Consider the following 27,337-nt stretch of genomic DNA (forward strand, 5'->3'; position numbering starts at 1 on the left):
TAAATTATCAGTGTTGCAAAAATACTGAGGCGCCAGTTTACTGTATAGCAAGGCAAAGTTGGAGTGCACATTTCTTATACCTCAAAAATACTTGATATAGATCTCTTTATTACGTACATTAGTTCTGTTTAATCCTGTAGCCAAACTGTTCTGCTAGGAATGTGAACTATTGCTGTTAGTCCTTTCTAAAATCTGGGGGTAAATATAATAGGGTCAGACATCGGCGAGTCCCGTGCAAGAAATTAAATAGCTTAAAAATGATAAAAAGGCATATAATGCACTACTTTTGAATGGTTTAAGAAGAAATCGGTGAAAATATCTTGAAACGAGATATATAGAGTAAATAGAGGAAAAGTTTAGGGCACCAAACATTTCTGCTCACAGGATCAAAACATCATCATATCTCTGATATAAAATAAATTGGATTGTTTAGATGTCGGATACATTCTTGATAAGGTCAGCTCATGTAACCACCTCTTACTAATTTTGATTTATTAATCTGTAACACAAATGTATAACTTATTTTAATGTAGCATATCCATAGCTTCTGTAGCCCAATGTCTACAGTAGTTTGGTATTTGCAGCTGAAGGGCCCCCTTAGAGGAGCCAATTATATTGAACACTGTTGGCACTGCAACTGCCAGCATGCATGTGCCTGCATTATTAATTAATGAATATGGCCTTAATTAGCAAAATGTTATTACCCCAATTAATTTATTATTAATATTGGCCACATAATATATACATGGCTTGAATGCATGAGATATGGACAGATAGGCTTCCAGTGATTTGTTTGCACATTATGCAGTGTAATTGGAATGCCTACTAACTGTTGACTCACACGTCAGCCCCCTCAGTGCTCCAGTACTGAAGAACTGTTGCCCTCAGTGCTTATAAAAACCATGTCTGTCTCCCAAACAGACTCCTAAAATGATCACTTTGAAGTGCCATTTGCATAATCACTTTATAGAGGCATTTGCATAAAGTGGTAGTCGGGCATCCGCCAATACACACAGCTGCCAGCGCTACTGCGTCCACCTCTAGATCAGCCCCATTGTCTCAGCTGACAAAATTGACATGTCACATTAACTAAACACTAAAATATATGATCACTTGCGCTTCAAAAGGAAGGCAGCAGTACAGTACTGAAGTGGTCTCTCACACTTCACAAACCATATACAGAAAAAATAAAGTACACTTCTGCGCCCTCTAGCAGGATATTTGGTATATGTATATTAATACATTAATTTTTTATCTCCACGTCTGTCCATTAAAATTTTCCAGACAAAAAGTATCTACAGTCAAATGGACTCCTCCTCTTCTGACCACCACAGAGTATTCCTTATTTTTAGAAGCTCCGTCCGATCATATAAAAGAGAAGAAGAAAAGCTCCATATAGTATAGTATTATAAGATTAAAAATGATTTTATTCATACACAATTCATATAAACATAAAAACTTGTCACCGAACAATATATATGTGTGGCCCCGTACCGTATAGTTAGGGTGCAGTTTCCTGGACACCCAAAATGACATGTGCAGAAAAAACCTCAGAGTCTCCCGGGATGGACTATAAGGATCTGCTGGCGTTTCCAGGAAGCTGTCAGTCAAACCTCGATATAAGGGCCCTTCACATAAATCACCAACGCGTTTCGACTCTTAGAATGATGAGTCTTCCTCAGGGTGCATGTGAGCAGTGACCCTCACAGAACTTATATCCCCCCTGAATGTTTCTCATTGGTGCAGGGATTGCCACACAATAATTACAAAGTCCTACTAAAAAACACAATAACCACTTACGGATTGATACACATTCTTCTTTTACACACACAGTATTCTCTATAATAATGCTTTTCCATTTTCCAAAGAAAAATATTAAAGTTAAAAAACGGACTCTATAACACTTCCGGTTCCGGTGTCATCGATTTACATCCGGTCCCATACTTTTTAATGTTCTCCGGGGCTTCACACCCAAACCATTCTGTTCCTATCCGTATATAATTAGACCCCTAGAGTGATGCACGCTTCCGGTCATGTGCCTAGACCGCTGCTGACTTTCTCACTCCGTAGCGGGGTCTCCGGAACTTCCGGTTCCTGCGTTCCACACTCGTGGAACGCAAGCTTCGTAATAGATGTGTCTCCTTCCTTTACAAAGCACCTCTAACTCCACTTCCGGTTTCTGCGTTCCTCTTATGTGGAACGCATACTTAATAGCCGGACTTCGGAGCTTATATTAGATTAAAACATATGTTAAAACATATATAAAAAGGATACATAGGCTCAAATATAAATAAATTTGTTAAAATGTGAGATATTAAGAATATAAAAAACACGAGGACATATGGGGTATAAACATGAAGAAAATATACATATATAAAAATATATAAAAAATATATATATAAAAAATATATAGAAAAAATATATATATAAAAAAAAGGCCAATCTTTCTATGTGATATTATAAAAACCATTTAAGTTCAAAATCATTATTAAGCCCATTGGGAACCAATGTCCCCATTTCATAGATCCATTTCATTTCTAAACAGGCTAAATTCTCATCTCCATTTGTTTTCCACCAATGTTTAGTCACTTGTTTAATGCCTATCACTGTTTTTATACTTTTTGTGGCACAATCATGGCACTCTTTGAAGTGATTAGACAATGAGTGATTAATGAATCCCTTTTTTATATTTCGAAGATGTTCGGCCCAACGTTCTCTCAAAGACCTTGATGTTCGGCCTATATATTGCAGGCCACAATCGCACTCTATTAAATAAATACAATTTCTACTGTTACATGTTATAAAATCCTTAATCTCATACAGTACTTTCGATTTATTAGAAACAAATGTGTTGGTTTTACTTTGCTGGTTTCTATGACCTCTGCACATCGTGCATACACCGCATCTATGAAATCCAGTGGTCTTAACCCTACCCTGCTTCTTAGGCGGTATTGCACTTTTGACTATATTATTCTTAATATTAGGAGCTTTTTTGTATATGAATTTGGGATATTTTGACATGATTGAATTTAAAACCGGATCTCGTTCTAACAAATGCCAATGCTTTTTAATAATCTTTTCTACTTATTTGTATTGGCTATTGAATGTAGTGATAAATGGTAGAATAATAGGTTTTTCCTTTTCTTTTCTTTTTGATTCTAAAAGATCCTCTCTATTAATCTCTATCATTTCCTTTATAGCTCCATCGATATCTCTCTTTTTATATCCCTTTGCAATGAATTTTTGTTTTAAAATCACTGATTGATCCTTAAAAACTTCCACATCGGTGCAATTACGTCTCACTCTTCTCATCTGTCCCTTTGGTATGTTAGTTAACCATAATGGATGATGGTTACTACCCCATTCTATATAGGAATTACTATCTGTGGGTTTATTAAAAGTTTTAGTCTTAAAAACCCCACCTTCCACGTATAGAACCAAATCTAGAAAATTAACCTCCACTGTACTAATATTAAAAGTTAAATTAATATTTAAAATATTCTCATTTAGTTCCTTACAAAAAGTTCTTAGATCCTCTTCACTCCCTTTCCATATGAAAAGGATGTCATCTATAAAACGATACCATTTTATGATATTTGTAAGGAATCTATTATTCGACCATATGGTTTGCTCCTCCCAAAAGGCCATGAAGAGGTTGGCATATGACGGGGCAAATCGTGTGCCCATGGCCGTTCCTTTTATTTGTTGATAAAATTTCTCGTTGTGCCAAAAGAAATTATTTTCTAAAATAAAACATATACTGTCTATCATAAAATCCACCGGAGAACATTAAAAAGTATGGGACCGGATGTAAATCGATGACACCGGAACCGGAAGTGTTATAGAGTCCGTTTTTTAACTTTAATATTTTTCTTTGGAAAATGGAAAAGCATTATTATAGAGAATACTGTGTGTGTAAAAGAAGAATGTGTATCAATCCGTAAGTGGTTATTGTGTTTTTTAGTAGGACTTTGTAATTATTGTGTGGCAATCCCTGCACCAATGAGAAACATTCAGGGGGGATATAAGTTCTGTGAGGGTCACCGCTCACATGCACCCTGAGGAAGACTCATCATTCTAAGAGTCGAAACGCGTTGGTGATTTATGTGAAGGGCCCTTATATCGAGGTTTGACTGACAGCTTCCTGGAAACGCCAGCAGATCCTTATTGTCCATCCCGGGAGACTCTGAGGTTTTTTCTGCACATGTCATTTTGGGTGTCCAGGAAACTGCACCCTAACTATACGGTACGGGGCCACACATATATATTGTTCGGTGACAAGTTTTTATGTTTATATGAATTGTGTATGAATAAAATCATTTTTAATCTTATAATACTACACTATATGGAGCTTTTCTTCTTCTCTTTTATATGATCGGACGGAGCTTCTAAAAATAAGGAATACTCTGTGGTGGTCAGAAGAGGAGGAGTCCATTTGACTGTAGATACTTTTTGTCTGGAAAATTTTAATGGACAGACGTGGAGATAAAAAATTAATGTATTAATATACATATACCAAATATCCTGCTGGAGGGCGCAGAAGTGTACTTTATTTTTTCTGTATATGTCACATTAACTAGCTGATTTATTATTGAGTTATAGATCCAAAACGTGTGGGACCATGAGAAAAACAGCAAAGCTGTCCAAGATGCTTTTACGAAAGATAAGATAGAAAGATTAGAAACCATGATTTCAAAGAGGAAAGGTTTGCATTTTGTCAATAGTCTACACAACATGGAGATTGTAGAAAGGGAAAAAGCCCACACAACCATAATCACACCACATGCAGATGCTGAATAAAATTCCACAAAGGGTGGATCAATCATGCTGATCAACATATAAGAACTACAGTATCCCATAAGTCATAAAATGGGTAAGAAATTTTAAGTAAAAAACATTTCCTATCTATTGGACTAAGCAGTTTGGAAAGCTCAATTTTTTATATAAAAAAATCACAAAGGTGGCAAAAATTTGTCTTCAATTTAGAATGGATATCACGAAGTTGCTCATTTAAAATATACCTGAGGCCTCAATGTCAAAATGAGGTGTGGCTGTGTCTCCATGATTAGGCCACAGCCCCTACAGTACCCAGCCTCACCCTCTATGACCCTGGTGGTTTGTGAAACCACATTTCAATAACTATTTACTTTATAACTCATTTCTCTGTGATTTCTTATTTTTGCGATTTCTTAGTTTCTTGAACATGTTTAACAGAATTTAACAAATATCTCTTAAATCACACCCAGGTCCTCAGAGTAATGCCATCATGTTTGAGTCAGTTTGGTGCTGCTTTTATTTTAAAATACATATCTAATGATTTTGCCCACTACCCCCCCCAAGTAAGAGAACAAAAACAAGATTCATGATTTCATTGGCTACATTGAAATCCTATAATCTGTACCCTATCATTTGTTGATGTATCTAAGATGTGGGCCCACCCTCAATATGATGTCATGCACTCTGCGGCCTGGCAGGCACACGCATCATAACACAGAGTTACAGGGCTGCTCAAAGTAATGTAGGTTCAAGGTCACTGACACGTGTGGTTGGGAACAGGACACTGCAGGCAAGGATGTGCAGTCAGAGTAGTCATACTCCCTGTCATGTTCCAGAGTTTTGATATAAAAACTGTGTTTTTATTCATGTGTGCCTCCCCAGGCATTGACCTCACCGCATGTCACTGACTGCAGGTACCACGATACAGACAGTAAGCTCCCCTAACTGCAACCAGCAAGGAGGAAGTTTGTGTCCAAATACAGACATTGCCAGTAAATAACATATATAAATCAGAATCCAGGTAACTAGCCAAGATCAGGGTTGGAGATAGTCAAAAAGTTGTCCAGAGACTAGCGAAGGTTAAACACAGAAAATCTAAATTAGAATAGTATCCAAGTGTTCAGATAGGAATGGACTTGGGATAGCCATCGACCTCGATGATTTCAAAACATTGATGGTGGCCAACCGATGCTAACTAGTTTTGCCATTGATGGCAGACAACCAATGGTTTTCTGCCATCAATGGATGAGAGGGAGCTGACGTTTTTTGTTTTTTCCTCCTCAGTACGGAGCTTAGCCCTGCCTCCCAGATGCCACTAAGCCTCACCCCCATTTTTGATTGGCCATAGGTGGCCATCAAGGAAGTGAAAACCATCGATGTTTCACCTTAGATGGTTTTTGTGCCATTGGCAGTAATCACAAATCAATGGTAACCATCGATAGACACCCCACAGATGGCCATCCCTAGAATACACTGATTACAACCAGCACAGGAGAGCCAGGGAGAAAACCTAATAAAGGTAATAGCTAATAACTGAGCACAGCTCTGAGCACAGCTGCAATAAACACCCTAATCAGTAGTCAGAATGCAGAGCAGTGGTACCTAGTTTCAACAGTTAACTGATTACCAGGATATTGGATGAAACTAACATTACCAGGTGTTTCAGCTCACATTACCAGGTGTTTCTAGGGTGTGCCTACTCGGAATGCTAACATTAATTTGTGATTGTCCTCAGGTCCTGCTCAAAATTATGCTGTCATCTGCATAGGGCTTAAGGCTTTTTCATTTGGCCCCATGGCACTTTCAGAATTCAACAAACCATGGGCCTGATTCAGTACAGATAGCAACTGCAATTGCAATACGCACGCAGTGCCACTGTGAATATATTCTAATCCTCTGCGATCACTATGCCGTTGCAGCACAACGTAAGGACACCCACCTTACCTTATACACACCCCTAATACTTAGCAAGACTGCAAAACCATCAGTAACATCGAGTACCATCGCAGCCTCACGCACACTTGCACAAGCTCTGACCTTACTCAGGAATTGCTAAACTCATCGCACGCAGTGAGTACACAAGCTACGTATGGCATCGCAGTGCCTAATTTATGCCACCCCTTCAACGGCGTTCAAACGCACTGGCACACCTGCGTTTCGCTGACCACCACCCCCGTCTCCACCCACAAATGGTACTTCCTGTCATTCACTCTGCGATTGGTCTGCAAAGCTGCTGCGATCACAGTGAAGTGTTCGCACACGCGCACTGCGATACATACGCATGCACAGAACTCAACAATCGGCCAATTGCGTGTGTAAATGCAGTTGCAATCCTTGCTGCATCAGGCCCCTTGTTCCATACAAAGCTTCAGTAGCCGGAGGATGTAGCAATATACAGTGCTTTGCTTCTGAAAAATTAATTAATAGTCCTATCCACCTGGAAATTGTCAGAAGGTAAAATCTAATTAAGAAAGTATGAGTTAACATTTACTTTTAAAATTGAATTACTGAAATGCAGTAATGTCTGTAGGATTTAAATGTAAAACATAGGTTGATAAAAAGATGTAACACTCTTGTTGCTTTTCCTATTGCTGTCTGTGGAACATTTACATGTAAATCATAATGGGTAAATTTACTAAGATTCGTGTCTTGCTGAGTTTTAAACACGCCGGGCATCGCTGAGACTGAGTGAGTTTTTTTTCCAATCAAACACAAACATTTAGTAAGAATCGTGTTTGACTGAGTTGTGTTTGCCAGTGGTGTATGGAATCGTGTTTGCAAGTATGTGAGTTTAGTCGTGTTTGGACTGAAATGTATAGACCTGCCTGCGAGCTGCGTGTTTAGCAAAAGCACTGCACAGATCAGTGTGATCTGTGCAGTGCTTCTGTGTGCTATAAGGTAAATAAAGGGTTAGAAAAATAAAAAAACATTAGTATAACCAGCACTGGATCTCTAAGCCTGTCCTGGAACAGGAAAATCGTGGGGGGGGGGGGCAGTGGAAATCGATGTGGGGGTTCTTCCTATTTTCCTGAAGCAGCCAGGGGGGTGGTAATGGCACAGCAGGGAGACACTCACCTTTAAGTCCTCCTGCCATACCATTCCCCAACCCCAAACTGGTCGGCCAAGTGCGGGCAATCCTTGGAAAGTGAGGACCCCCTCCCAAAATTGCTTCCCCACCTCTCGAGGATCAATCAGCCCTGGGCTTTTCTCTGCACCCCTAGTGGCGGTGGGTGCAGGAGTAATGGGTTAAATCAAGTACTAATATTGTTCTTCACAGTGGGACTACAAGTCCCAGCTAGCCTGCCCTTCAGCACTTGTAGAACCACAAGTGACAGCAGACCGCTGGCACCTGTGCCCCAACTGTGAAAGAAAACTTGAAAAAATTACAGTACACACACACCAAAGGTTTTATTACTTAATTACACATTCTATCACTCACTCACCTGCACTCACACTTATCCACACACACTAGATACTTACCTACTCCCTGGCACTGGTTGGGCCTCTTGTCTGGTAGAATCTGGTCTTCTTTAAAATAAAATAAACAACTTTCCCAGCGCCCACAGACCACAATACTGTATGTACAGTATAGTGCTAGCTGAATGACAGAAAACCACAATGTTTCCTGCACCTTAGCTGCTCTTAGACAATCAGCGGCTGGTTTTTAAGAGAGGAGGGGGCCCATGTGCAGACTCAGTGCGGGCCCCCTCCTCTCTCTTGTGGTGCCACAGCGGGTGGTGCACTACTGGAAACAACGGACAGGTAAGTATAAAAAGCTAATGGGTGCAGGATGTGCGGTGTGGGCCCCCCTGCACCCATTATAGATACACCCCTGTTACTATAACAATGGCCGCTATTTGGCTAAGAGTAGCCGGACTCTTAGCCAGTCATGAGAAACCCACCCCCCCAAAGTCACAACCAGCCCTGAACCTCTGAGCTTGGTCTGGTATTGGAAAATAGTGGGGAAAATTACATGGGGTTCCCCCTATTTTCCAGTAACCAACACCAGGCTGAACCAGCCGGGGGGATAACACTATATCAGGGAGACACACAGTGTGGGGTCCCCCTGCCATAATGTTAACCAGCCCCAAACTTGTCAGGCTAGAGCAGGAGTCCCTTGGAAAATCACAAGCCCCTCAAAAAATGCGTTCCCCTCACACACTCCCCCTGGACTTTGGGTACATGGGTAATAGTGATTAAATCATTTAATAATATTGTCCCAGCAAGCCTGCCCCAACATGATGGCACTTGCAGAATCACAAATACCAGCATGTCCAAACATCAAGGGCACTTGTTGTCCACCTGTAAAAAAAAATGTAAGATATGGACATCGAGTATTATAATTTTTTAAATTAAAATAAAACTATCCCACACAGCCCTAGTTGTCCACCTTAATACTCACAAAAGCAATGCAGCAGGTTCTCCTTGGTCCATGTAGGTTTGCTGGGATCTTTGCAAAAACAAACCAGCCAAACTGTGTCCCTTTCTACGGTGTGCAGGGTCCCATTGTAAGTGACCAGTTACTGCCAGTCACTCCATATAAATGAATGGGTAAGCGCTAATTGGCTAAGTGAGAGAGGTTTCCACACAAAACCACCACCAAACTGCTGGGATTTAGAACCTGCTGCTTAGTAAATTTTACCCTTTGTCTGAGGAGAGAAGATGCTGCCAAGCCCCTCTATTAATGTAAGCAGAAGTGCAGGGCGTATAATAAGAGTGAAAGACAAAACCAGTGATAGCTGATATTACACTACCAAGATGTAATGATTTTTACAAAATCGAGAACATTCACCCTCTAAAGCAGAACGCCACCTAAATCTTTTATGCTCATGGTGAAATTCTTAGTTTTTTGGTCTCAAAGAAAGAAAAGATGTATATCGTTGGCAAAAGATGAGCTCCTGGATACTTTGTATGTGTTCCTGCTGTATTCTGCTTCACCAGCTTGTTGCTATAACAGCTTTTCATTTTAAAGCACAAAAAAAGAACAACTATAGCTGAAGGCTTGACTAACAGAAAAAAATTATCTCTGGCAGAGTTTGATATTAAGGGGTTTTGCTTGGAAACTGATATGATTTTAAATGCCATAATTTTCATCTCAGAAAATGTATTAAAATAACTATCGTCTACTGTAATTAAACTAATATGAACCAAATATTGAAAATAAGCCTTGCATTTTGATATAAACAAAAATACAGTAGTTGCATTACCATTAATATGCTAGTAAAGGGACACTGGTCACCTCAATCTACCCTGCCCCCTGTACTTTCTGGCCCTGCCCCTCGTTCTGCTGTTCTGCACCCTCTCTGACTGCTGCTCACTTCCCCAGCCATTCCGCTTTGTCCTGCAATCACACACACACACATTCCGCTAGGTCCCAAAAGCAGCACACCCCATGTTGAAATCCAGCCCTCATTCCTCCATCTGAGATTCCACCAGACAGCTCTATCCATAGTTTGGCGGAAGAATATGCTTGGTGCAGCCCAATGATGCCAATGCTGGCCTTCTCTGCTGCTCTGTCTCCAGTCCACTCCCGCCCCACCAGAAGGACAGTGGACAGTAGTATGTTTTTCATACTTTGCTGTGAGGTAAGTAAGGCAATGTCATGAGAGGTGCTCTGGGCTGGCATATAAGGAAATTAGGGGTAGTGACATAACTGCGCTTCAATGCATGTTACATTCAGTTGGTAGATTATTATGTGGAGTCAACATGTATTCATCATAATATATTCATCATAATATATTAAATATTAAAATATCCCACAATAATATAGGGCCGTATTCAATGAGAAGCGAAAAGTCCCATACTTTTCGCATGCCAGACTTTTTGCCGACATTGCTGGTTAGTCATGCGAAAAAGTGTCGCGCGCGTACCCGCTTATCCCCGTATTCAATTCCAAAGGACGCGAAAACGTGTCCCGAATAAACTTAAACAGGCGGAAAGTGCTGGCAGATATGGGGGAAATCAGCCTGACACCCCCCAAAAGATGCACTGACATGGAGGATCACTATGGATACCCCCAAATAGCCCTGCTGGAGGTATTTGGGGTGCTTAAATGCTCTCAATTGGTGCTATTTTGTGTCTTTGCACAAGTGGTGATGAATAGCATTTTGCAGTTTTTTTTGGCAAAAAATAAGTAGTGCCAGCATATTTGGGGTACATGAAAATGGGTGCAGCATGGTTAAAAATTGCAAAAGTGAGGTCTTAAAAGCATTAAAAATGCACCTTCAGCAAGCACCTGCAATGAAAAAAACCCTCCCCCATACTTACAGACCCCCCCCTTGTCTATTTCGCTAGTTTTTAAGTTTGTACCCCAACTTTTAACTTTTTCACCCCCTTTTTCAAAGTAATTTTTTTGGGGTGTTCTTTAATTCTTTTTTGGATTTTTTCTTATGCAGTTTACCTTTGGGGACCTGTCCTAAGAGTGCAGGGTGGTTTCCCCACCTTTGCACCCCAAAACCGCAATTTTGCACTTTTTTCCGCCAGCTATTCATAGGCAAAACTTTTCCGCCGGGTACATTGCATTGCGTTTTCGCACCGGCAAAAAGTTGCAACAATTGAATATGGGGATAAGTTTACGCTGGCTAAATTACGTCACCGGCGAAACTTTTTTGTAAAAAACGACTTTTTGCCGCTAATTGAATACGGCCTATAGATTTAAAAAATAATGTTTGCCTTAAAACTTATGGACAGTTATACGTTTAAAAAGAACACCTTTTGGGCTGGTAAAACAAAAAATCTGGACAGTTAGTAACTTCAGAGACATTTTAATTATGCTTGTGGGTTAAATTTCAAACGAAAGAGATTTTTATATGTGAGATCATTCATCTGTATTCTTGGAAAGATATCTAGTAATTGAAACAATATTAGTAAGTTTTGTATCAAGTTTTGAAAGTACTGCATTTGTATAAAGGAATAGGAAAAAATAACATTGGAAGCAATGTAAAGTGTTCAGTACAAGAAAAACTGAACAAAGAAGCTGAGCAGAATAAACAGCAAACAGTTTACATACATTTCCAATAGGGACTTTGCATAGAGTGTAGTCCAGGGGTGTCAAACTCGAGGCTATCCAGCTGCAGTGGATCTACACATCCCAGCATGCACTGCCACAGTTTTGCTATTAGTGCATACTAAAACTGTGACAGGGCAAGTTGGGATATGTACTCCCACAGCAGCTGGATGGCCACGAGTTTGACACCCCTGGTGAAGTCCATGTGGTTTTGAATGTCCATGTTAAGTTTTAAAGTTTGTGTACTACTGAAATGAATTGTAGAAGAAGGTAGTTATATTGAGCGGAACATAACCGTATTTATGAAAAATAATCACAAAATGTGAATGCAAAAACATGGGCTGTTGCCCTGTCCTTATCAGTGTGAGATAATGGAGAATTACCAGAAATCCGTAGTATATAGGCCTGTAGTAATATCAAAGGTAGTCTCCGGATCACTTCCTCTCATGTCCTTCGGGTGGCTTTCTGCAAGTGGTCCTGTCACATTTTGTGATTATTTTTCATTTTGGGTCTCACAGACGGCCTAGGATATACCTTTTGGACACACACGATTAGTGTGTTGTGAAGAATATACCAGTTTATTATTATTTGAGTATTGATGTTCAATAAATGTGTTTTTACTATATCACACTATGTTTGAAATTTTTATATTATGTATATGTGAATACCATCAACTGCTGATCATCGTTTACTGAATCTACATATGCAGAATTGGGAAGTATTGTAATATTTTCTATATATCCATCCACAGCACCGTGCACACTTGTGTCATCATAAATCACCAATATATTTATGCTTAGGTATTAAAGGGTATACCATTTTTTGATAATACATCTGCAGCAGACCATTGTGCTAGGCGCCTGTGAACACCACTCACTTTTTTGTTGCATAACCGTATTTATGCAAGATCAAATTAAGACAACGATGTCCAGACAGTTACTTCAGTGAAGAGTTTTGTGTATACAGGTCCTCAGTGACAGATGTAGAGCGAGCTCAGTGCTAGTGAACAGAAGTTAATTAGGCCTTCCATGTGACATGGTACTTTACATCACGGTTTCCTTTTTAATACACATATCGGGAGGAGCGTTTATCTTAACTGGAAATTTAGAATCGATTCTAAACATTTATCTTGTATTATGTGTGTGTAAAACAGCTACCTGTTTTGCCTTTAGTTTACATAAGTTAACTGTGTAACAATATATTAATAATATATATTATGATGAACAATTGGATATATATTATTATTATTATATTATTTCTATATGATAATCTACCAATTGAATGTCATATAACTATGCTTTGTATTATTATTATTATTATTATTATTATTATTATTATTATCATCATCATCTAGATCATCATTGTTACTACTATTTGTTATTGTTTGCTATAATACCCAACATAATTCTATAATATGTCCATCATATTCATCTACTGTGATGATTACTATGTATATAAATAGATTAGACTATATATATATAATATATATATATATATATATATATATGTATATATATATTAGCATGTTGATTTGTGTTCTGTCTATTTTAGGTAGATTTTTTATTCTTACTATTCAGTATTCATTCTAATTTAATTATTGTTCCTTATTTTTTAAATCAGGAAACACAATATATCTAAATTTAGATTACAGCTTAATCCATTCTGATGAAGTGGGCAAATGTCCCATGAATTGCATCTTTTGATTATACAATAAGGTCACCATTCGTTCTAAATATCAAACCATTGTGCTTCACTGTATTTAAAGATATTGAGCCCAACTTTATGCTTTTTAAAAGATACCAAATGGATTGTTAATAAAGAACTTATTTATTCAACTGTTTAATATTGGACTGAACTATATTAATAATTATTTATAAACCTGGTATTACTTGCACCATTTAGAAACCCAATCTTCTGTTCCCACTTTCGGCAAGATGCCTCACATGTATCTCACAAGCATATAATGGCGGTCATTTTGTCCTGAAACATGTTCTAATATTCACACTGCAGTCGGACTGATCCCTAAAGCATCAACCCCCCTGATAACTTTATTGATTTTACTACAGATATATGGTGCCTTAACAATAACATCTTCAAAATACAGTTTATAGCCATACTAACTAGTAAAACTAGTCAATCACAGAAAACATACATTATCACTGATACCTAGACTACAAAACATTTATCCATAAAAACTCATTAACTAATCCTATCTTCAGATACAATGTTCCCATAGACAGCCACATGCAGGGCATGTGTGCCCAGTTTGTGCAGACACAGTACTAAGTCACATAATACAGTAATACAGCAAAATGTATCTTTAAATTAATACAAACAAAACATACTATTAAATCACAGATATTATGTGCAAAACTACATGAACCTGCATCCATTAAATAGATAAGTACCATTAAACACAGTATTATTACCCCAAATCTTCCTCCTCCGTTATAGCACAGTATATGACACATTATCATAAACCTCCATAGAATCGATCCACACACTCCATTACTCTCTGTGTGATCCATGTGGAGGGAGGGAATAATCTTCAGTGTCCCATATGCGGGAGATGGGGAGGGAAGTAGAGAGAGGGAAATATTGTTACTTCCTAAGTCCATCAGGCAGCAAGTTGGGATGGGACCCAAATCGCAGAAGGTGGCCATATCTGCTGTAAAGTGATGGCCTTGTGTGGGTTGTGGGGAATAAGCTCACAGTGTGACATCAACCTAAAAATGTGCCTCAAACTAATTATTCTAGTATTAGTGCGAGAACGAGAACACCAACTCTAATTTTGGATGAATGAAACTCCTGTCACAGCAATAATGAGAAACTATAACAGTGACAACTTAACTCACAGTGCCACCTACTATCCCTCCAGTATACTGTAGGTCATTCGCAAATCCCGAAGCTGTTGCTATACTCAAACAACCTTTACATTTTTATGAAGTTGTATGTAATTGAGCATGCATAGCACATTGTTTAGTACAGTTATTTTTGTTCACTTTCTCAAAATCTTTTTAGTTTTCTCCAAGAACCCTTCTAGCTGTTTTCTTGTAAACAAGATGTTTAGCATTGTTGAATTTGTATGTTCTTCCCGTGTTTGTGTGAGTTTCCTCCAGGTATGCCAGTTCCCTTGTCCAAAAGCATACCTTAGGTTGTGTGTTTGAGGATTTTTCTGTGTGGGAAATTTAGAATATGAGCTCTTTTGTGAATTATGACATATTTTCTCTACAGTGCTGCATTATATGATTTCTGGAGGGCTCAGGCTTATATATTATAGAGAAAGTAGTGGAATCCGTGAGCCCAGAGAAGCAGCCTTTTGAACACTTAAACAAGGGTAAACCACCAATAACCAGATAACTGATAGAAAGTGGAAAATGGGAGTACCAAAATAGTGCTAATTAGGAATGCCAGGATTAGCATAAATGAACAGGTACATAGTTAAAAGAGCACACATTAGGAATCCATTTTTACACAAGATAAAATAGTCCACTTAGTAGGTAAAACCATACACATGAATCAGGGACTATATATGGACAACATTTATACATTTAATAAAATATATGTCATCACACAGTCATAATAAAAATGGCAAATGAGTCAGAATAATGAGCCAAAAAGAGCTTACCTGAGAGTTGCAGTCAGCAATGGTGGTGGATAAAAGACTGCTGATGTTCTGGACCCTCGTACCACTGTACAGCTGCTGCACGTGCAAGGAAAAGTCTTAATGGCTGTATGTAGCATCAATCTCCATGCAGTCCACGAGCACTTCATTAGGTGAGCAACTGGGGATATACAAGTTTGAAGGTCTCATTATGACTTGAAAGCTGTCCTTGTCAAGCTGCAGTGGGACTACAAGTTACAGCACACCTAGGCAGCTAAATGAGCTGGCACTTGTAGTGCCACTAATCTCATGGGTTGGTGATTTTATATATATATATATATACATCTCTCTCTCTCTCTCTCTCTCTCTATATATATATATATATATATATATATATATACTGTTTGTATATAAAATATTCAATTTGAATTATGCATGACTTAGATGCTCACTGTATGGTACTATGCTTACTACAGATGTGTCCTTTCTTACTGTTGCCTTAGATGTTCCAAATAACCCCTCTCAGCGCACCAGGGGCCTGATTCAGACCCACTCGCGAGCGGCTGTCCGCTCGCAAGTGGGTCAATGGTCTGCACTGAGCATGCGCACGATGGAGGGAGCTCCGTCGTGCGCATGCGCCAGACGCGACGAGCGAAGGACTTTCCTTCGCTCGTTGTGTCTGATCAAAGGGGGCGTGCTGTCGATATTGATTGACAGCACGCCCCCTTTGGTGGGCGTGCCGGGGGCGTGCCTCCCTAACGGGGGCGTTCCCAAGGGAACGCCTACCGTCAGAAGCCGGCCCACTGACATCACTAGTGATGTCAGTGGGAGTGATTTTGGCTCTGATAGAGCCAAAATCACTCCGGGCCTTGCGGTTGAAAAACTCAACCGCAGGCTCCGGCTCGCAGTGGCGATGGTCGCGATGGTCAAGACCATCGCGGCCATCAACCTGCACGCTCGTACAGGCTGTGGGTGGTGACCCACAGCTATACGAGCGTCCAGGAGGACGCTCCATAATTATGGAGGACGGCCCTCATTCAGAGCGTGCGCTCTGCTCAGAGCGTACGGCTCTGAATGAGGGCCCAGGTCCCATGCGACTTAATCGTACCAAGCATCATTTTTGTTCAAAATGTATGTCTTATTCGTACAAAAAACAATTGAGTCTGAATCTGTGTAAAAAGGGCTCCAATGTGAGCGGCACAGGCTTTATCTGCGACTTTGTATGTGTGTAAAACCAATTTCTTTGCCATTAAAGTTGCAGCTTAATATCTCTGGTACACAGCGAGTGGATTTTTCGGAATTTGTGATGTGACTATGATGCAAAATTTAAATATGTTATGCTACTCCTCTCGAAGTATCTCAGTCGCACTGAAAGTTTTTACCATATGGCGTACAGACAACCAGTAAGTAAGGAGACCTCTGCATAATGCTCCCTATACTGTAATTTGACCACTGAGGTGCTCTCTGTAACAGTGAGTGGATTTTTGCTGAATTTGTGATGTGACTATGATGCAAAATTTAAATATGTTATGCTACTCCTCCCGAAGTATCTCAGTCGCATTGAAAGTTTTTACCATACGGGGTACAGACAACCAGTAAGTAAGGAGACCTCTGTTTGATGCTCCCTATACTGTAATTTGACCACTGAGGTGCTCTCTGTAACAGTGAGTGGATTTTTGCTGAATTTGTGATGTGACTATGATGCAAAATTTAAATATGTTATGCTACTCCTCCCGAAGTATCTCAGTCGCATTGAAAGTTTTTACCATACGGGGTACAGACAACCAGTAAGTAAGGAGACCTCTGTTTGATGCTCCCTATACTGTAATTTGACCACTGAGGTGCTCTCTGTATTGTATGGCAGTCACTGGTATGCTGCAGTATCATGAACACTGGGATGCTCTGTAGAGTATCGTGTTTACTAAGATGCTCTCTGCATTGTACAGTAATTAACTGCATGTAGATTCTCTCTGTACCATATGGAAGTCACATGATTGCTTTCTATACTGTATGGTGACCGCTAGGTTACACTCTGTATTGTATTGTAGTCATTGTACTGTATGGCATTAATATGTATGATTTCAATACTGTGTATTGGTTATTTGTATGCTTTATATACTGTATGGCAGTCACTGGGACATTCTCTTACAGTACAGTATATCAGTCATTAGGATATTCACTGTACTGTATGGCAGTCAATGGAATGTTCTCTCTATTGAATTATCTTTTCCTAAAATGGTAGGCAGTGGTAATATGATATATTATCAATATATGCAGTGCTGTCCTAGTTAGTTTTTTCTTCTACAGATTGTAAGCTTGTGAGGAGGACTCTCTTACTACTTTATCATATACTAAATGGAAATTATTGCTACAGGGTACAACATCCAGCAATATTCCTTCTTAGGACAGTTTCTGGTCATTTGCTATAATGCTAATGCTATTGACAAAGTTATTCAAATGATACTTAACATTTTCCCTATCTATTCCTTTTATCAACTCCCCAGAACCCCTATTTTCATTCCACATCATAACCAATCTTGTTTTTTTACTTTATTTGTTTCAAGTTACAAAGTTCTCTGAAGTACGAGTATGCTGGAGCTATATAAATAATTGCTAATAATTTCAAGAATTTTGTCATATGGGTAGTTCTTTTTTTATAGCTCAACTTTACATTGTGTAAAGAAAACGTTGATAACATAACTGAGCTTATGATGCTTGTTATTTCTTTCTGTAATCATCTCAGTGATCTGGCAAATTAAAACTGATTGAACTATGCAAGTGATATCATCTTATAATATCTACAATACAATTTTGTAGTTTCAGAAATGAAGTTGCATTCCTGTTTAAAAAGTACAATGGATATTTACATGAAAAGATTCCATACCAAAAGGATGAAAGCTGATCCAGCTAGTGTATACACAGATGTTAATTATTTCTTTTACGCCTCTATTCTTTTTTTTTTTAACCTAAATAAAGAAGTGTAGGCTCACAGAGATAATTGCTATCTAGTATACCAAATAACTCCAATGCAATGCACATAAGGATCTTGCCAAGACATATGCATCCCAACTTTTCTGATTCTGCTGTCCCAATCAGGACTGCATTGTCCCAATAGGGTCGAAAGTTAGGGAAGGATGTGAAAGAGCTCCTGATGCTGCTGATGTTTGCGGCAGTGAATGGGTGGTGGAATGGGAGCAGGGGTAGCACAGTGCAGCACATCGAGGGGCATGGTGACCAAGCCTCCTTATTACCCGATCACGCAATCATTACAATTTTGCCATCTGCCCTAATTGCCTAATACTGAATATTGGGTATGTGTAGACAGATTGGGTACATGTTAATGTAGAACATTTCTATTTCCCCTCTTATAGCTCTGCCATCAATGGGCATTAGCCAATACCTCTCCATAGACATGTCCTCATTTGTCAAAATCAAATGGGAGAAAATTAAATAACACCCATAGATTTTAGTGGTTCTAGCAGTGCTGTATCAGCATACTGTAATAAAATTATAGATACAAAACACAGTTGTTTTCTCTTTATAGATGTCTCTTAACTAATAAGACCGTAAAATTGAACATTGGTTAGAATCTGCAGAAAACATTATAACCAGCACAAACTGCAGCAAAAAATAAATACCATGTAAAAAGCAATGTACAGTATGTTCATACTGTACATGACAAAGAGAACCTAAAAACACATCACACCATGCTTAAATTGCCACATTTTCTGAAAGATACATATCTGAGAATAGAAAATTCAAAAGATTGAGCACAATGTGCTCTTCCCCCATCAATGGAAAACAATTTTGTTTCCATAGCGCTGGGCAATATTGTCTGGTGATCAACAGACAGAAGCTGCTAAGGAGGCTACATAATTTAAAAGAGGGGACGTCCCTCTTTCATTAGTGAGTAACCCAACATTACACATGTAATTATGGACGTGATATAGCATGTAGAATGTAAGCTCTCATGAGCAGGGACCTCTTCCCTCATGTGCTTCTCTTTACATTTTCTTCTACTCTCTACTGCCCATAGGGCACCTAACACGTGACTGCCAACTCCCGGCAGCTAATTGTGAGTGCTTTAATCACTATTTCAGCAATGTATATAAGTTGTGTCCTTGTCCTGCACTGTAATGTACTGTAAGTTACTTGTTTCTTGTTCACCTATTAGTTCTATGTACTATGTAAGGCGCTGCGGAACACTTGTGGCGCCATATAAATAAAGGATAATAATAATAATAATGTAGTACCTTCACACCCACACATGGAAAACATCTAATTTCTGTAGCACAAGGTAATATTGACTGGTGACCTAGACAATATCTATTAGTGGGCCACATAATTTAAAAGAATATAACCCCTTCTTTCAAATACGCTGGTGTCATTATGGGAGTGAGGGGGCATGTAGCACCCTTTCCTCATATACAGAAAACACACGTTATTTGTAGTGCAGAGTAACATTGTCCGGCAAATACGTGTGATCTTCAAGCCATAACCGGTGGGGGGTGGGGGTCACATCATTTGAAAGAGAGGTTTCCATCTTCCAAATGTGTGTGCCCCTTATTTTATGATTGCCAGGTTGGGGGAAGATTATCCCCCATCCCTTTACTCCATGATTTTTCTGTAATGTATTGGTTAGTGCTTGGTGGTCACACAGATCACCAGGCATACATTTTTAGAGGGGCACAATGTTTTAAAAAGGGGACTACCCTCTTTCAAATGAGGGTGCCAACATCTTTCTATATTACACAGTGGATGAGACAGAGGGACTTAAAGTCCCTACCCCCAACTTATTAATTATTTTTTGTTATTACATTAACAGCACACATGTGCACCACGACAGCACCTCCAGGAACTTTGTGCCAGCTGCCTGCATGTCCCCACTGGTCATCTGAACAGATGGGGAAGGTAGAAACCTTTAGTTTTTTTAGCCCCCCTCACAGGGGGGAAACGAGTCCCACTCATTGTCTGCAGTTTTAATGTACAGTACATGCGGATGACAAATCATCTGCAGCAAAGGCTTACCCTTAAATGTTCATCTTATTTACAGCTTAATTGATTGGATTCTTGCTTATTTCTATTTTTCTACTTAGAGAAAAAAGTGGTGACATTGTCCTCTGTTACCTACACTTTACTGAGTACAGTACATACATGATTGAAAGCCTACAAAGAGGGAGAATCCTTAATTTAACCCAGTGAAATATATCCATTTGCTTATATATGCATATACCAACATTATTTTCAGTCAACTAATTTTCACAAAGCTCGACCAAAGCATCCAAGGGTGATGCCATGGTAACAGTAGGTCATTTAACTGTGTGGCTTTCAGAGTCTATAAAAATATGAGTAGAACTAGAATTACCATTCAATTATACTTACAATAGAGATGAAATTATTATATGCTTGCTTCCTGAAGAAAAATACATATGATGAATATTTTAAAAAAAGTAATTCTGCAATGTTCCAAAAATTTATATTAATCTCACTTTTAATTGCCATTGTATTATCTTTTACATGAAATAAGGCAAAATGTACCTAGAACTAGACAGTAACACATCTTAACCTTAGAAGATAATTAATCATTGTTACCTGTGTAGTTAGTTGGACCCAACTTCATGGAAACTGAAGGCAACACAGTACTCTTGTGTATGACATTCTCATATGTATAATAGTTAAAATGACAAAGAGAACTAAGGGCTAGATTTATGAAGCACTGGCTTTTTAAAGCTGCTGCTTCTCAACGGGTTTGACCTGAAAATTTAAAGCGGCATTAATATTAACTGTATAACACACAACCTTTTGCACTAAATTTTATTGCTGATTTAAATTTCCAAGTCAAAACAGCAAAGAACCGCAAAGAACCATCCCTAAATATATATATATAATTTAAAACATTAAATGCTAAATAAATAGATGGATTTCCATTAAAAAATGTATGACATGGTCAAGTACAATTAAAATTTGAGCTGTAAATTAAGCTATTTTTTATAAAATTCATACAAACACTGGTGCTACTTTATATTGCTGTCCTTGCTTACCCTCTGGTATTATATATATTTGAAAAAAGGTGTTCAAATATATTATTTTTATAAATATCAGCCTTTCTTAATATACTCCCTATTACATCATTTCTGGCTTGTATTACACACTAGTGATATATAATAGTAACATGAACTGTTTATGAGGCTCAGAGTATAAAGGCAATGAGGCCTTGGCTTAAGATACACTTACCTTGATAGGTATCCTTCTGGGTGCTGTATTTTATGCTGCTGCAGAGAGACTTGCCGCCACAGAGAGGCAAGAGTCACCCCAATAACAGTCACAGAAATAGTAATAGCTTTCTGCAGCAAACTGAAATTTGGTTTCAAGGGAGAAATCTGCAAAACCAAATGAACATTATGAACAGCATATATTACAGTATCAATGATATGCCATAACACAATGTAATGAGACAACTGGTCTGGTCCAACTGTACATCCAATTCTAAAGATTCTATTACCAGGGTATTGAATCTGTATAGTTAGTATATGAAGTCAGATAAATGAGCAGTATGCAGTCTTTATGTCCTCCACACAAATAATACTTGGATATGCCTGTATCAGTGTGGTTACCAAGGAACACTTATTGAGGCCCTGATTCAGCTTCAGACGGAATAGCTAAGCTGCTCGCAAGCAGCTTAGCTATTCCGTCTGTGCTGATATGGTAATGCAGTCTAACGCAGCATCGGATACAGGGCCTGATTCATAGATGGACGGAATTGCAAAGCTGCACACAAGTGGCTGTGTAAATGCATCCATTTAAAATGCAAATGCAGAAGGAGGTGTCACACACCTCCTTGCTGCATTTGCGGGATCCCAGCGCTGCGACCCAGGTCACAGCCTGGGGTCACCATCGGTCATCATCGAAACAGTAACAACAATTGCGCTCCACTGGCCCGCAGCCTGGCCGGGTCCTGGCAGCTTGCAAGGCCAGGAAGTCTGCATGCACCCACGCAGACCCTGGCCTCATCCCTCCCATAAAACAGGGAACGCCCCCGCTCTGCCTCCCAAACGCTGCAGCCTGTCAATCAGGCTGCGCTTGGTACACACTGCAATCGGGCTCGCAGTCGGAGGGCTGCACATGCGCAGTACACCTGCCCATGCGCAGTCCTCCAAACATCGGAGATCGCTAACCATCGGGTTAGCGTACATCTCTGAATCAGGCCCTGAGTGCGGATAAAAAGTGCAGATTAATTAATGTTAGTAAATAATAATGTGTGTTTTACTGTATATGACATTATTTTTTATCCCTGTCATTTTTTGTACAACACCATCATATTACGCTTTATTGTTTTATGGAGAATTTGGAATAATTCACATTATTCTCTACCCATTCTAACTTCCTATCCGAATTCCCGACCACACAAAAACACACATACTATATACTAGGTTAGGGTCCATTTTTGTCAGAAGCTAGTTAACTTACTAATATGCACAGCAGGAGGAAATTGGAGCACTCAGAGGAAATAGTACATGTTACTAACTGATGAGTGGAATGCCATTATTTTTACTATGCCCAACCATGCATATATGGCTCTTCTCTGGGTAGCCAAAGCAACTAATAGAAGAGAACTGATTCCATTGTTTGTAGGTATCATTTATTTTGGCAGTGATTTTAGGATGGAAATACTTGACAAGAAAGCAGTGACTATGGGCCTGACTCACTACGGATCACAATATTGCGTACACACGCAGTTCAACTTCGATAGCAAGCTAATCCATTGCGATCGCAATGCAAACTCAGCACAACATAAGGACACCCACTTTACCTTACACACATCCGTAATGTTTAGCAGAATAGCGAAAACTATAGGTACAATCAAGTACTATCACAGCCTCACACACTCTTGCACAAGCCCTGACCTTACTCAGAAATTGCTAACAACCACGCATGCTATGAGACCTCATACTGCGTATGGCATCACAGTGGCTAATTTATGCACGCCCCTGCAACGGCATGCCTGCATTTCTCTGACCACCCCCACGTCACCACCGACAAACAGTGCTTCCTGTCAATCACTCTGCGAGGGGTCTGCGTAGCCTCTGCGATTGCAGTCCCCATCGCAATAGCTAGTTTGTGCACTTGCACTGCGATGCATATGCATGAGCAGAACGCGACAATCGGCCGATTGCGTGCGTATTAGCAACTGCGATTCTTGCTGAATCAGGCCCTATAACTGTTGAAGATGTTACACAATCACTGTGACATTCTACACTATAATTAAACACCATGTATTAGTTAAAATGTTCTGTATCAAGAAGCAGCATACTGTAGATAATTTAATAATGTTAATAATTCTATTGTAAAAAAAATATTGTGCAAATAATTAATATTCTAATAACTATAAAAAAAAATTCTCACTGTTACTTTTACAGGTTGCAGAGTGGCTGTGCTTAAACTGTCAGACACAAAGAGCAATCTCAGGACAACTTGGGGAAATAAGCAAGATGCCGCCTTCATTAGGACTGTCTTCTAAGTCATCACCAAAGCATCCTGTTCTAGCAGAAGAAAAACAAAAACCTTCAACACCGAGTTTGAAATCGAATGATAAAACAAATGAACAAGTTATACAAAAAGAAATTCCAAAAATTCCAGAAGGAAAAATCAGTGATAGACAAATGAATGATAATAGGCAAGAAGGTAAAGACGTGAAGCTCTTAGACAAAATTCCAGCAGTAAGTAAAGACGCTGGTGCACCATTAGCCCTCATAGCTGAAAAGATATTGCAGAAAGAAAATAACCAAGATGCTACAAAAGATCTTGCACTGGCGCCTACACAGAGCTTGGCAGACCCTTTGCACTATAAAGAAAAAGTAATTCCAAAGCAAGATTTAATGATTGACCTTTCAGCAATAGCTTTGAAGGAAACTGAAGGAACAAGTGACATTAGAATTAAAGCCGAAGCAAACCAGCTGATGGAGCATGAAATTGGAAAAGAAAAAACTGTAAGTAATATCTTTAATATAAACACAGTATAATATATATAATAATTTCTTTTAAGTAAGCAGACATATTGTTACCTCATAGCATTGATATTACTTCTTATTTCAACTTAAATATAAAATAGATATTACTACGTACATTAATGAACTGTTCTAAATACCTGTACATATTCTGTCCCAGTGTAATCCCACAGCTACATTTCCTCCATTTTTATTTACATCTCAAAGCTTTTGACCATAATCTCAGACTGGTACAGACCAGCAATTCTCCACTAATCTATGTTGTTCAATAACGATATGTCAACAGCGCCACTTATTTTTTTCACAACTGTTGGCAACCTTTAGAAATGGGATGGGTGCGGGATGCCAGCATTCGGGATCCCGGCGGGCAGAATCCTGATGCCGGCATTCCGACAGGGTTAGAATATCGACACTTTGTTGGTTGGTATGCTAACCGGCATGGGTATGAATGGGTAGTTGCATAGACTGCATGTGTGTATTCCAATGAGCACACAATTGTGTGAATTAGCAGCTTCACCATATTGCGAGTAACAGCAATCTAACTCTACGAGAGTGCTGAATCTGCAGTTAACCACAGGGTGTGATGGCATACCATATCTGTATTGCGCAAGGAGTACGTCCATTAAGGCATCAGCCTTAATGATCGGAATTTCATTGCTTTGAGTTTGAGTGGCAGAAATTCAGTAGGTTTTGTGAAATTTTAGATCGTGTCTAAGAAGCCTTAATGGGACATGTGAAACCATAAGATTTTTTGTCTATGGAATTTCATAGCTTTTTTATAATTAATTAACCATCAGGGTTTGGAGGAGCAAACTGGGCCACCTGTAGGGGAGAAGGGCAACAAAATGGTACAGTAGCGCAGGTGGAGGAGGGGACAGCACACAGGAGATGTTTTGGGGGTGCAGAGGGAGAGAGGGCTGTGAGGGCGAGCTGCAGGTGTGCAGGTCAGTGGCAGCAGCAGGGGTGTGGGACAGTGGCAGCAGCAGGGGTGTGGGACAGTGCACAGGGGTATCAGCAGGTGACAGAGGGGCTCACTGGCACTGGGCATGCACCTGAGAAAATCAAATCAATAAGACACAGATGCATGGACGTATCAGTGAGATCCATCAATCTGTTAAAAATTTGAATACGTGTAATATAAGAAGAAACAATGACATGCCCCCACCCCCCAAAGCACAACCAGCCCCAGGCTTTTCACTGCTGGTCCAGGCTGTGAAAATACAGGGGACAAAAAGCATAGGGGTCCCCTGCAATTAGCCCAACCAGCATCAGGCTTTTCAGAGCCAGTCCTGGTTTTGGAAATACAGGGGACAAAAAGAGTAGGGGTCCCCTGTAGTATCCATAACCAGCACCAAACTTTTTCTAGTGGGGAGTAATGCCACAGTCGGGGGAGCCCTTTCACAGGGTCCCCCAGCCAAAGCATTACTTTTAATTACTAGTCAGCCCAGGCCAGGGATCCCTGGAGAGCTGGGCACCCCAGGCCTAGGCTGATAGCCCCGGGCTATCTCCAGCACCCCTGGGCAGTGGGTGCCAGGTTGATTGTGTAAGGTGCCCCCCCTCCAAAGCACAGCCAGCCTCGGGCTTTACACTACCGGTCCTGGTTGAAAATACAGAGGACAAACGACATAGGGGTCCCCTGTATTCAGCGCAACCAGCACTGGGCTCTGAGCCAGTCCTGGTTCTGGAAATGCAGGGAAAAAATTAGTAGGGTTACCCTGTATATACCAGAACCAGCACCGGACCCTTTCTAGCAGGGAGGGTAATGCCACAGCCAGGGGAGTCCTTTCACTGGGTCCCCCAGCCAAAGCATTACCCCTGACCACTAGTAAGCCCTGGCCAGGGATCCTTAAGGAGCTGGTGGCCCCCCAATAAAGGGTCCCATTCTCCAGGGCACCTCAGGCCTTGGCTGATAGCCCGTAGCTATCCCTGGCCGGTCTGGTTCTGGAATTTACAGGGGTACCATACGCATTTTTTCCCCTGTATTTCCAAAACCAGGACTGGTTTAGAGCCCAGTGTTGGTTGCGCTAAATACAGGAGATCCCTATGTTGTTTGTTCCCTGTACTTTGGCAACCAGGGCTGGTTCTGAAAAGCCTGTTGCTGGTTGTGCTTAATACAGGGGACCCCTACATCGTTTGTCCCCTGTATTTAGCACAACCAGCACTGGGTCTCCAAAGCCCGGTACTGGTTGTTCTTTTGGGGAGAAGGCCACGCCGTTTACTTTTATTTTTACACAGGTTTTAATTTTTTTAAACACAGCAGCACAGACGGATCTCACTGATCCCATCCGTGCATCTGTGTTTATTTTTTTATACACAGATGCAGGCATTACGGATCTCCCTGATCCAAGCCTACATCTGTCTGCTTTCGCACATGATGTAATGAATATGCAAATCATTAGATCGTGTACGATAGATTCTGTGTGAAATAAAAAAATGGCGCTGAAGCGCTATTTTTGAAATGGGCACCGCTGCTGAACTCTACAGAATGGCTGGCAGGGACTGGATCCTCTTGGATCCAGGCCTGCCGCCAACACAGCTCCGCCGTCAACGCCCGCACCACCATTGGGTCCCGCCGCTAATGCCTGCACCGCCACTGGGTCCCGCCACTAATGCCCGCACCGCTGCCGGGTCCTGCTGCTACCGCAAACTCCCGCACCACCGCTGCTACTGCCCGTACCCTCGTCGAGTCCCCGTCGCTGCTAACGCCCGCTATCTATGCCAGGTCCCAGCCCCCACTAACACCCGCAAAGGACAGCCATCTTTGTGCACCCAAGTGAAGCCACAGTGAGTACACCCCTGCAGGAAGTCACCTACTGAGGCTGCGCAGCAGGTTGAAGCTCCCTATCTATATAAGGGGTATTTGTGAGGTAATAGTTGAAAAACTTTAACTTTCTCAATTACCTGAACCTCAAAAAGCCCTACACTGGAACAAGAACTACCTAATAA

At 40.2% G+C, this 27,337-nt stretch overlaps 1 protein-coding gene across 2 annotated transcripts in view; it reads left to right on the top strand.

The window, feature by feature from the left end:
- The window catches only part of PCLO (piccolo presynaptic cytomatrix protein), a 345,027-nt gene that overhangs the window by 165,051 nt on the left and 152,639 nt on the right, over nt 1-27,337 (top strand). For both annotated transcript variants that reach the window (XM_088468800.1, XM_088468802.1), the window contains one exon: nt 23,804-24,373. In XM_088468800.1, the coding sequence (XP_088324926.1) occupies nt 23,804-24,373 (570 nt within the window). The remainder of the gene's footprint in view (nt 1-23,803; nt 24,374-27,337) is intronic.

Source organism: Taudactylus pleione, unplaced genomic scaffold (assembly GCF_031769625.1).
Source record: "Taudactylus pleione unplaced genomic scaffold, aTauple2 ptg000086l, whole genome shotgun sequence".
In the NCBI taxonomy this organism is placed as follows: domain Eukaryota; kingdom Metazoa; phylum Chordata; class Amphibia; order Anura; family Myobatrachidae; genus Taudactylus; species Taudactylus pleione.